This window comes from Hypomesus transpacificus, chromosome 13, assembly GCF_021917145.1.
Source record: "Hypomesus transpacificus isolate Combined female chromosome 13, fHypTra1, whole genome shotgun sequence".
Taxonomy (NCBI): Eukaryota; Metazoa; Chordata; class Actinopteri; order Osmeriformes; family Osmeridae; genus Hypomesus; species Hypomesus transpacificus.
The window spans coordinates 7,122,732-7,134,912 of record NC_061072.1 but is presented as its reverse complement, the minus strand read 5'-3'; the positions used below and the strand labels follow the sequence as shown (position 1 = coordinate 7,134,912).

Here is a 12,181-nt window from a genome sequence, read left to right as displayed (position 1 = left end):
AAACAGGAGGATAATACGACGTGTTCAGAGTTGAATCAGAGTCATATAGCTAGAGAAGCTTCTGTAGGTCGGCCACACTCACCTCTCCCACAGCATGGCAGTAGAGCCAGACAACTCTGAAGGAAGAGAGAAGGGGAAGGTTCAAACTCCCTTCAAAGATATGGCAAACAGTATATAGTCTTAGTGTTGTTATGTGTGTGTGTGTTGTCTTGGTGTGTATATACTGGGTATGTGTGTATATATATGTGTGTGTGTGTGTACCTTGCAGCAGGCGCAGTACTTCCAGCAGCAGAGCAGTAGCAACCCCAGCAGCAGCATGAGGAACATGATGAGGGGGATCAGCCACAGGAAGCCAGCCGGGGGACAGTCTGGAGGGACGGACCAACACAACGTTAGTTCCTACCTTCATCTCAGTTCCTGCCCTCAAAACACCACGTCTTGTTTTGTGAGACCCCTGTTTCTACCATCAACAACCTGTTAACAGGAGGTCTGCTCATGTTCAACCGGTTCGAGTTAACATGAAAGTGAGGATGTGTTGGGATTTAACTTGTTGAAGGTGAATTGTCTGTCTATTCACATCTATAAATCCACCATGAATAGTTCAAACACTGTACATCCATGTATTGGGATACGAATCTAACAATACAAATGTTTTTTAATTTATTTAAACAATTTCACATAAAAATATCAATGTTTGATGGAAGCAGACGCTCTACCACTGAGCTCTACCCAGGCCCCGTCCATTCACAAATATACTGTTGTTAATCCAAACCCAGTCGTGTTGATGTAGGTCACGTGCCTCATATGCGCTTGTACACTTTTCTGTTGCTTATAACTGGGTGTGTCTACTTTACTGTATGTTTATTGACTTATTTTAGCCTTTGTAAGTTATTTGATATTTTGTCATTTTAAGCTGCCTTTAAACATCTGGCTGGGGACAGCAGATGAAAATTTGCCTCTCTGGCTAACTCTGGCGCACTCACAGTTTCGTGCTGTTGATCAGTGTGCATTGTCCCTGAAAATAAATGAGAAATCATACAAATAATAGTACATCCATGTGGGGCCCCTCTCACCTTTCTTCTTCAGGACCTGCACCTCCAGCTCCTTGGAGCTGGGGTCCGCTGGGTAGTCTAATGTGTACTCGTACGTGCAGTCATCGTCCTCGTCACGGAAACTACACGCCTCGATCACGTCCTCCTCTGAACACACGCACACACACACACAAGCACACACAGTCAGCGCCCACCCCCATAGTCAGTGAACACACACCCGCGTTCACAGGAGCGACGAACGCATACGAAAACAGCGGACTTCTCTGTCGGGTATCGACACCAACGGCGTCAGGGAGAAAGGCGCCGTCTCGCTTACGTGGCCTCAGCTCGTCCACCATGACGACCTTGAAGCTGCACTCGTCGCACTTGTCCTTGGCCTTCCTCTCGCCCGTCTTCCAGGCCTGGCACTGCACGCAGCTGCGCTTGGCCTCGCACGTGCCCAGCTGGGCCAGGAAGCTGGCCTCACAGGTGGAGCTGAGGGGCAGCCCCGAGCCCTGGCACTCGCACCGGCCGCACTTACACGGCCCGCGCCCGTTACACATACCCTGGAGGGGGGGGGGGGGGGGGGGGGGGGGGAAGATGTGGGAGAAAAGAGAGAGAGAGATAACGTGAGAGGGTGGGATTGAGAGAGAGGGAGGGATGGAGGGAGAGAGGGAGTGTTTTACGCGAGCCGTGTTATGTTCCAGTGTTCTACAGGGTTACGCAGTGCCGTCACTGTGTTCTACTGAGTTCCATTGGTTCTACTGTGTTCTGCTGGACTGGATTGTGTTTCTACTGTACTCTACTTACCCCTTTGCTGTCTATGCAGGTCTGGTTGCTGAGTGGACATTCACAGCTAGGCCCCTCCCATCCTTTCTCACACGCACACTCCCCATGTAACACTTCCCTCGGTCTGATACACACACACACAAACACACAGAGATAGGTTAGACATAGAGTTACTAAAATACACACTATGCACTCTCTCCTCCCAATCCAGCCTCTCTCTCTCTTCTCCCCACCACCTCGTTTCTACCCTACATCTTCTCTCCTCCCCTCCTCCCCCCCCCCCCTTCTTTCTTCCACCCCCACTCCGTCCCTCACCGTTGCAGAGGAAGCCTCCGAATCTCTGGCACTGGGAGCGGTCGTACTGGCAGAGGGCTCCTTCGTACTGGTCTGGGTTGTAGCAGATGCAGGTCCCACACAGACAGTCTCCCCGCCCCGAACACGACTCCGTCACCCCGGGCGCCAGACACGCCCCCCCGATGGCCGACTCGCTGGCCGAACAGTTACAGAACGGACCCAGCCTGGGGACAGCACACACACAGACAAGGACACAAGCACACAGACATGACACACACACACACACACAGAGACACGTTGTTAAGATAACAACAGTACGGTTCGCAGGGTCGGAGGTTACTACGGGTGTGAGGCTGGTTACTAGGGTCTCACCAGCCATCGTAGCACTTGCACTTCCCACAGACCAGGTCACCGTTGCCATGACATCTCACCGCCTTGGGGGAGGGAGTCTGTAGAGGAAGGTTTTTTTAGCTTGTTTGTAAGATTCTGTGTGTGTGCGTGTGCTTCTGTGTGTGTGTGTGCGTGTGTGGGGGGGGGGGGTTTAGGAAGTGTTTGTGTGCTTCTGTGAGCAAGCGTGCGTGCATACCTTCTCACAGTCGCAGGTAGGACACCGTATGGAAGTCTTGATGTTGAGCGCAGTGCTGAAGGTGGTAGGTTTGACCCTAATCACGCCCTCCTTGTCCTGCTTGCCCACCTGCTCCTCGCACACATGCACCTCCCCCAGCTTCTCCTGGGCCTTCACATGCACCTTGAACTTGCCCTGGCACACACAGGGACAGAGAGACAGACTGTGAGTGTGTATTCACACGTGGGTTGAAGACAGAGAAAAGGTGTGTACGTGCGTCTGTGTGTTCGTTTATTTGTAAGTGTGTGTGTGTGTGCGTGTGTTTGTATGAAGGTGTGTGTCTTACTATTGATCCAGGCTGGACTTTGAAGGTTCCAGCCTGAGCCAAGACGCCAGCAGACGTCAACACCTCAGCCTTAAACGCCTTTGGACTGTCTTCTGCCCGGATACTCATCTTAGAGCGAATACTCTGATAGGACAAACAGGAACACCATTAAGGCGCCAACAGGACACCAGAATGCACGAAACATCAAATAACGACATGGAGCATCCCTTCTGTTATTCTTTGCTTGTCAACATAATGGCTGCTAGCATAGGGCTGAGTTAGCTTATTGGGGTCAATTACCATTTGCCAATACAGTGAAATACATACCAAGCTCATGGCATTCCTGTGCAATCACTATGTCAGCAGCCAACATTCAATCTGAGCCCATTTATTGAACAAAAAACATTTCCAGTTTTGGCCAATATTAAAGACCCAGGAGTGTGTGTTGGAGAGAAGGCAGATGTTCTAGACCAGGAGTGTGTGTTGGAGAGAAGGCAGATGTTCTAGACCAGGAGTGTGTGTTGGAGAGAAGGCAGATGTTCTAGACCAGGAGTGTGTGTTGGAGAGAAGGCAGATGTTCTAGACCAGGAGTGTGTGTTGGAGAGAAGGCAGACGTTCTAGACCAGGAGTGTGTGTTGGAGAGAAGGCAGACGTTCTAGACCAGGAGTGTGTGTTGGAGAGAAGGCAGATGTTCTAGATGAGTGTGTCTAGGGTCAGGCCTCACCTCGAAGGCTTTCTCCAGGATGTTGAGGATGTTGACAGAATCATCTTCCAGCTCTCCCAGCTCAGCAATGGGGAAGTATTCATGTAGCTTCTACACACACACACACACACACACACACACCCACACACACACACACACCCACACAGCCTTTGTAATACCTTCATGAGATCCCACTACCCTGAAGTAGGTTGGATCTAGGGCTAGGATTAGGGCTGGTTCTACAGCCAATCCTAGGGCCAGGGCCACGGCTACCACAAAGGTCTGGCTTACCTCGTAGTAGGAGTAGGAGTGGTTGGTGATGGTGAAGATAGGGATGATGTTGTGCTTGCCCAGCAGGCGGACCAGCGTGGGGACGGAGGGGTAGTCCTGCCGGGTGTCCTCCGTGTACTTGCCCTCCGCGTCCAGGTGGCACAGCTCGTCGTTGCGCGGCAGGATGCCCGACAAGACGTTGGCGCCGTCGGCCTCGTAGTGGAACGCCGACTCCGTGGAGAACACCAGGAGGTGGGTGCTGTGGTTACGCCAGCCAATCTGGTCCTGGAGAGGAGGAGGGAGGGAGGGAGGGAGGGAGAAAGGAGGGAGGGAGAAAGGAGGGAGTGAGAAAGGAGGGAGGGAGAAAGGAGGGAGAAAGGAGGGAGAAAGGAGGGAGGGAGGGAGAAAGGAGGGAGGGAAGCACAAGAATGAGCAAAACACTCAAGGTGGGAGGTGTCTACCCAGATAAACACACACAGCATACTGCTGCCTGAAACACAATGGACTCCTGTCACGATCCCCTGGTCTTGTACCTTACAGACGGCAGTCTGCAGTATGGCATCAAAACCCCCCTCTGGGGCGTCCTGGTTGCCAGATATCTTCTCCTTCTGCAGCTTCTCGGTGAAGGTGGACAGGTCACTAGTCAGGGTGATACTGTGCTGGAAGGAGAAGGGAGGGTCGCTGTCCGGCCAGGGCTGCTTCAGTCTGGAGGAGGAAGAGGAGGAGGAAGTATAGAGAGGCAAGACAGGGGGGAGAGGGAGGGAGAGGGAGGGAGGGAAGGAGACAGGGCGGGGTAGAGGTGAGAAAGAGGGGTTACAGAGAGGGAGGGCAGGGGTGAGACGTAGGGAGAGGGAGGGTGAGAGGGTGAGAGAGGGTGAGAGAAATGGAGACGGACAGTGTGAGAGAGAGAGACGGAAGAAGAAGAAAACACACTTTCGAGGCCGGAGCAGAAAGCGACGTGTGTGTCTGCCCTCCTGGTGAGTGTGTGCGGGGGGGGGGGGGGGGGGGGGGGGGGGGGCTCCTACTTCGCTGGTCTCATGTCCGTCTGCGGCTCCACCACCTTGTCTACAAACTTGCCGAAGCCGATGGTGTAGTCATCTGACAGTGTCTTCACCAGATCAGCTAGGGAACACACACGCACACACACACAAGGTCAAACTAGGCTATAAACAACAACCTGACCACCCTCTCTCCATCCTCATCCCCCTCACCCAGCTTGGTGCCCATCTTCTTGAGGTTGGCCAGATCGTCAGACATGGAGTTGGAGAAGTCCATGAGGATGTAAAGATCCAGAGGACCCTTGGTGGGCTCGAACACCTCCAGGTCCACCAGCCTCTCCTCCCCGGGCAGCAGGGACATGGACATCAACTGGGGGGCCACCTGGGACTGCTTCAGCGCCATGTTGATCTGCTCGTTCTGGAGGGGGTGTGGGGGGAGAGGTGGGGGAGAGGGAGGGGGGAAGGGAGAGGGAGGGGGTAGGGTGGTGGAGGGAGGGAGGGAGAGGGAGGGGTGGTGAAGGTGGAGGAAGGGAGATTAATCAATCAACCAACCAACCAATCACATTTCTTTAACCACAGTGCAGATTCTTTATCAAAGTAAATAAGGATGTAAATGCTTACTTTCTCTGTCTCCATGGAGCTATGAGCTGTCACCGTCTGAACACATCCTTGGGCCTCCAGGCTTTCCAAAAGGTTACAGCGTTGTCCTTCAAACATCTGACCAGACAGTTGGATGAATTAATTCAGTCAGCAGCCACAGGGGGGATTTGAACCTTGATTTGCAGTCAAAAGCTCTGAGCCCTGGGATGCACCCAGTGACCTTCATGAGGAACTGAGCCCACTGTAGAACTGAGGAACAGTTCACCTGTTCGGATGTTCTATAATACTAAGGTAGAACTGAACACTGGTTCTCCTTTTTACACTATTCTTTGAGTCTACAGTCAAACTCATAATTGGTTCTCCTGTTTGACTGTTTTCTAATGAGCTACTCAAATATGATTCAATATAGGTTCTTCTGTTCCATGGCTCTTTATCACAAAAGTAGAAGTGAATATTGGTTCTCCCATTCCACTGTTCTCTGGTACCGAAGTAGAACTGAGGGCGACTCTCACCTCATCTGGACAGTAGGCACAGCCATTTCCTGCCTGGATACAAGCTGAGCAGGTGCTGGCCCTGGTAGCCAAGCAGTGGTTACCTGGAGGGGTGGGGGGTGGGTAGGAAGGAAGGACGGAGGGAGAGACAGAGGGAAAGTTAGGAAGGGGAAAAGAGGGAATGAGACAGAGAGAGGTAGAGACGAGAGAAAGAGAGTAGGAGACAGATGTATAGAGGGAATGAGACAGAGAGAGTAAGAGACAGAGGTATAAAGGGAAAAAGAGAGTCACGCCGCGTAACCAAAACAACGATCCATCGAATACCTGTGTCAGGGGGAACAGACTTCCACTCTGAATCTGCCCTCTGGCACAGGTATCCTGCAATGTTATTCATCTGGTCGCACCACAAAAGAACTGGAACTGATTTTGATGTTTTTCTGATCTTTTTTCTCTCTACCCAAGAGGAGATAGCTCACATGGCAATGATTCAGTGACATAGTGATTCATGACTCAGTGACATACCGATTCATGATTCCGTGACATAGTGATTCATGATTCAGTGACATAGTGATTCATGATTCAGGAGTTAAGTCTCGAGGCGTGTGTCCACACAACGTTTTTCTCAGGCAGAAAAGCGCTGGCGAGGAACAGACTAGAGTGACGGGTATGTAACAACTGTAGCCACGCTCCGTCACGACAAGGCTCGTTCGCCAATCACTGAGCTCGAACGCACGACCTCCGACTCGCCAAGCGTGACCACTACCAGCTACGCCAAAGAAAACCTAGCTCTTCGTTGACGCAGGTGGTCTTTTACATACCTGAGGAGCGAGTTTCACAGTTCTAACTCCGTGACACTAGTTAGGTAGCTATTAGCTTCAACAATAGTTTTGGCACATTCTCATCAAACTTAAGCTAGTACCTAATGAATGACAGATATTTACTCTGGCTGTTCAGTGCCAGTGGCTTGCTAGCTGAAAAGGGCGACAGAGACGACACCAGCGCCCGCTTACACTGTCTCCTCATTGGAAACAATTGACAAGAGACGTTATATGGATGTCTGCCCTCAGACAGTTTAAAACCTCTGTGTGAATGTGAGGAAGATCACAGCCTCTTACCTGTCGCTGCGTAGCAGGTGTCAAAGAAGATCGTGAGAAGCACAACCCCCACCGAGAGATGTGACGTCCATCTCCCCATCTCCCCCCTACAACACAGGACACACACACACACACACTGAATTAAGCAACATCTTTCCGGATCAAATGGACAGGAGAGGGAAAGAGAGAGAGAGAGAGAGAGAGCGTGAGGGAGAAAGAAGCAGAGAGGAAGAGAGAGACAGAGAGAGGGACGTCATGTAGGCCTACAGTCCATGCATCACTTCAGAACCAGGTTATTTCTCTCCAGACCGACCAACAGTCCGAAAAAAAGATGGACATACAAGCAGACAGACAGGTAGACAGACAGGCAGACAGACATACAGTATAATGGTACGGTGTCTAAACTGAAACACCTGCCTCACTGGATCTCAGACTCCCAGACGCTGGTGAGGTCACCAGCCCGCCCGCCTCCCGCCCCTCGCCCCCTCCCCCCACCACTTAATCCCTGTACCCATTCAGATTGGCAACAAAGTCATTTTTCTGAACCACAATAGAAGTGTTGCCAAGAACAAGTGTCTGTAACCTGGCCCAGGACCCCCCAGGACCCCCCAGGATCCAGATTCCAGAGGCTTCCACCGTTAAGAGGTGATATTCCCCTCCATCCACAGTCTCTCCAGTATATCCAGAACCAGACACATGGAGCCTGGCTGGGGCATGGTAAGCTCTTTAATGTCCTCCATACCATCACTAAACAGAAGCTTCAGATCATCCAGTACCCAGATGAGGGGCCAGGCAGGGGGTGGGGGACAGGAGGAGGAAAGGGAGATAGAGGGAGAGAGAAAGAGGGAGAGGAGACAATGGTAGAGGTAGAGGAAGAGAGTGAGGGAGAAAGAGAGAAAATGAGAAAATGAGAGAAAGAGAGAAAGAGCGAGAGAGAGAGAGAGAGAGAGAGAGAGAGAGCGAGAGAGAAAGAGAAAGAGAGAGAGAGCGAGCGAGAGAGAGAGAGAGAGAGAGAGAGAGAGAGAGAGAGAGAGAGAGAGAGAGAGAGAGAGAGAGAGAGAGAGAGGGAGAGAGGGAGCATAATGGTGGTTAAAAAAGTATACGGATATTTCTGATGTGAATAACGCTTTAGACTGTAAAAGCTCTGGAATGTGTGTCTACGACTGCGAGAATGCCAGAATGCACCGGAACAAAGCTGGTCAAGTGTTCAAATGCAAACGGAATAGACATCTGTCCAATGGGGCACTGACTGGGAACAACAAAGATTCTCCAGCTGAGAACAGATCCTCGCTGGCACCACATGTTCTGCAGGATCAGTCCTGACAGAGGGAGACCTGAGACGTTATCTTCCCAGTAGTAAACACAGGTCCTGGCCCTCCCCGAAATCCGACCTGTTCTTACATCTGCACGACAGACCTCGGTGAAAAGCAACCACACAATCTCCCTGCTCGGAATATTTAACTGTCCCCTAAGTGCTGTGATTTACGTCTGTGGTTGAACTTGGAGCTCAGTAAAAGTCAGGGGGTCACAGGCCTGGAGGAGACTCCCCAGCAGTGAGGCTTGTGTCTGGTGTGAGTCGCTATATACTCGGGGGAACTGACAAATGCGTGTCAACTCCAGAACCAGGACTGAAGTCACACCGTCGGTGAAGACTGATTTTTCTTCTTCCACAGATGGCGACCCAACCAGCCTCAATACCATCCCCGGAACAGGCAAGAATAAACATGCAGACTTAGCACCTCCCTGTGAACTTGAGCTACAGGTGGGGTCTAGGCGGGTCCTGGATGTGTGTGGATGTGAGTGTGTGGTTTGTGCCTGCGCATGGATGTCCATGTGTGTGTGTGTGTGTGTGCGTGTGTGTGTGCATGTGTGTATGCGTGTGTGTGCGTGTGTGTGCATAAGTGTACATTAATCACTGACCAGGTTGAACAGAAGAGTAAAAGGAGTACAAGCTCCAGATATATTCACCATGGGACAAGGAATGTGAACCCTACTGAAGTTGCAGCAGGAACAGCACAGTGATTTACCGGTACTGATGATGACAGCAGTAAACTAAGAATGTCTGGCAACGTTTAATGATCAACATTAAATCTCTGCTTGCATTTAAACTAACTATCGTCTCAAATCTCGGGGAGAAGGGACTGAGATGAAGAGAGAAAGAGACAGGATTTTTTGGGCATTATAACAATTGTTTGATTGTGATTGATGATAATTACGTTCTATGATATGTTTATATTGACATATGTTGTCCCTTCACTGCGGACTGCTTTGGCAACATTGTTAACCTGAACATTCATGCCAATAAAACATATTGAATTGAGAGAGAGAGAGAGAGTCAGAGAGAGCAAGAGAGAGAGTCAGATAAAGAGAGTCAGAGAGAGAGAGAGAGAGAGAGAGAGAGAGAGAGAGAGAGAGAGAGAGAGGAGAGAGAGAGAGAGAGAGAGAGAGAGAGAGAGATAGAGAGAGGAGGGGAATAAGAAGGGAGTAACACTCAAAAGTCATTTCAGATGCAGAAATGTTTGTGGATAACATGGCCGCCTGCCAGGTGAGCATTCCAGAGTAGGGCGTTGACACAAGCCATGTGTGTGTGTATGTGTGTGTGTGGGGCAGGGGTACCCAGGCCGTTGTCTCCCAGATAAGGACAGTTCAGTCACCTTTCACCAACACCCAGACCTATCCTATGATACACAAAGTCTCCCAATCAGACTGAGCCATACAATCGCCTTATCAAATTTCACCTTAAAATGTGTGGAAGGACGGTTGAGGAGAAAGCGCTCCTGTATTGAACTTGAGGGTGAAGCCAAGAGGAGACCAGATCAGTCTTCAGATTCAGTGAACTCAATGCTGCGACATTCGCAGCAAGATGGATACAACTACAAACGTTGCAGTTACAATCCGGTTTGAACTTTCCCTTTTCAACCCCGTCACTTTGTAGACATCTCTCTTTGATGTTGTGTCTTGTTAAACAGGCATGGCATTCTCCTAACAAGAACATCACACAAAGACTTTACTGAGCAAAAACTTAGCAGCTTAAACACCTACACACCGTGGTTAGTGACAAACACTGTAAAATCTCATATCATATAAACTCTATAATGACTTTTCTTTTCGTTTTTGTGAGAATCTATCAAAAGCATGCATGTTGTCCCAGACACACAGGAACAAGCATTCAAGGTGAGACACATGAAAACAACGAACAAGGAGCATTTACGAGGATTGGTGACCTTGTTCGAAAAAGATGACAGATCAAACAAACCTCTTCATGAAATGTTTCCCGATTCCAAAGTCCGGATATCCCAAAATGTTTTTAAAGAGAACCGGTTAATCCTTTCTCTCTGCCTTCGCTCCTTGTCCGGCCGTCACAATATTATCCACCTGAGTGGAGAGAGAGAATCCTCGTCTTCAATTTCGCTCCCAAAGTCCAAGTTCCAAGTTCCCAGGGATCTTTGTAATCCCAGGACACACGAGAACAACTCACTACTTTGTCTTTCCTTCCTTCCTTTTCGGCAAAGTCTATTCAAATATTGACTTGTATCCCGTCTTACTTGTGGAAGAGATTTGCTTCTTTGCAGATGCGTGTGTGTGTGTGTGCTTGCGAGAAAGAGAGAGTGCTGCCCTGTGTGAACCAAGACCCACTGAGAGGGTGAATGCGTGTGTGTGAGAATGTGTGTGCTGCGATTTGATCCCTCCTCTCACTTGTACTCTCTTTTTCCCTCCCCCTCTCCTCCTCTCCTCCTCTCCCCCTCTCCTCCTCTCCTCCTCTCCTCCTCTCCTCCTCTCCCCTGCTCAGGTGAGTAACAGTGTTGACGCCCTTCCTCCCCCAATATCTGTTCCCTGTGGCGTCGAATGTTACAAAACTCCACACCTATATGCGTCAGGCCCACCTTCCTGCTGCATTCCTCCCAGCTAGCAGTTCACCTGTATGGGCTTGAGGTTGGCCGGTCTCTCCCTCCAGAGCCCCTCCCAGGCCCATGGGAGTGGTACAGAGCAGGGGAACATTGCCTGCCAGCTACAGGAAACATAGTCACCGTCAAGGGTACACAAAGAGCTGTAATAAAGGCAGTAGTCTTCTACACGGCAAAGACAAAACCCACAGCTACTGTTTTTACCACCATGTTGGATATTCTTGAATGCATGCATGTGTTTTCTGTTTTAGTTTCAAGTTACTACGCACACACATTTGTATACACTCTCTCTTTGTATCTCCGACTATCTTGTTTCATTCTCTCTCTGAATCTCTCTTTCTCTATTCAAGTCTCTCTCTCTCTCTCTCCCCCTCTCTTTTCTAAGCTGGCCCCGCAGATGGGTTAAGTGAGCTGGATAAGTGTCCAGTGCAGTGCTGTGCATTCCTGATGGCTGGGCAGAAGGAACACAGGGCACTAGAGTCATGCCAACCTGAGCCTGGCACACTGCCACACTCTCCAGCGTGTGTGGGTAGAAGTGTGTGAGTGTGTGTGTGTGTGTGTGTGCACATTGGTGCAAAGCGGGACTATACTAAAACACACTAACACAGTGCACACACATTTACACACAATACACAGGCATCCTGGCACACAAATTAACATGACTCAGAGGTCAAAACGTCCACTTCCTGAATAAAGCTCATTTCTGAGAGGTACGGGCACAGTCACTCTCACAAAAACAAAATTTGGTTCGACACAATGGTTAACTTATCCCTCGAGAAGCACAAACGTTGCAAAACAGCTTCACCCTCCCCTCCCTGGTTTGATTTAGTCAAAGACGCCAATTAAAACAAGCCTCAACATTTGAATAGTACAGATATGGGTGTGACCTGCCTGTTACTCTCATAACATGAACCAGAGGTACATATACAAAACTAAGTCTACCATATTCCTTCGTTTGCAGTAATAATAAACGTTACATTTGACTTTAAAGGTTTCCGTTTCTTTTGTGAGTGGCATGTTAAGGTATAGACTGTGGTCATGGATGTTTGCTGTAAGACACACCCTCACAAAGAGGTGCCGAAGAAAGATAAGCTGAACAGGGGCGTATATTACATA

The 12,181-nt window shown here is 49.9% G+C and overlaps 1 protein-coding gene across 1 annotated transcript; it reads right to left on the bottom strand.

Annotated features, from left to right (window-relative positions):
* Positions 1-11: 11 nt before the first annotated feature.
* On the bottom strand, positions 12-10,883 carry itgb4 (integrin, beta 4). The gene is made up of 18 exons (XM_047032805.1): positions 10,417-10,883; positions 7,182-7,267; positions 6,088-6,170; positions 5,597-5,692; positions 5,189-5,393; positions 5,003-5,099; positions 4,511-4,682; positions 3,999-4,262; positions 3,729-3,818; positions 3,026-3,148; positions 2,701-2,874; positions 2,487-2,563; positions 2,124-2,338; positions 1,842-1,933; positions 1,369-1,597; positions 1,074-1,199; positions 262-368; positions 12-116 (listed from the first exon to the last, which is right to left on the bottom strand). The coding sequence occupies exons 1-18, from the start codon at positions 10,422-10,424 to the stop codon at positions 42-44; spliced, it is 2,319 nt and encodes a 772-aa protein (XP_046888761.1). The 5' UTR covers positions 10,425-10,883; the 3' UTR covers positions 12-41.
* Between the last annotated feature and the right edge of the window lie 1,298 nt (positions 10,884-12,181).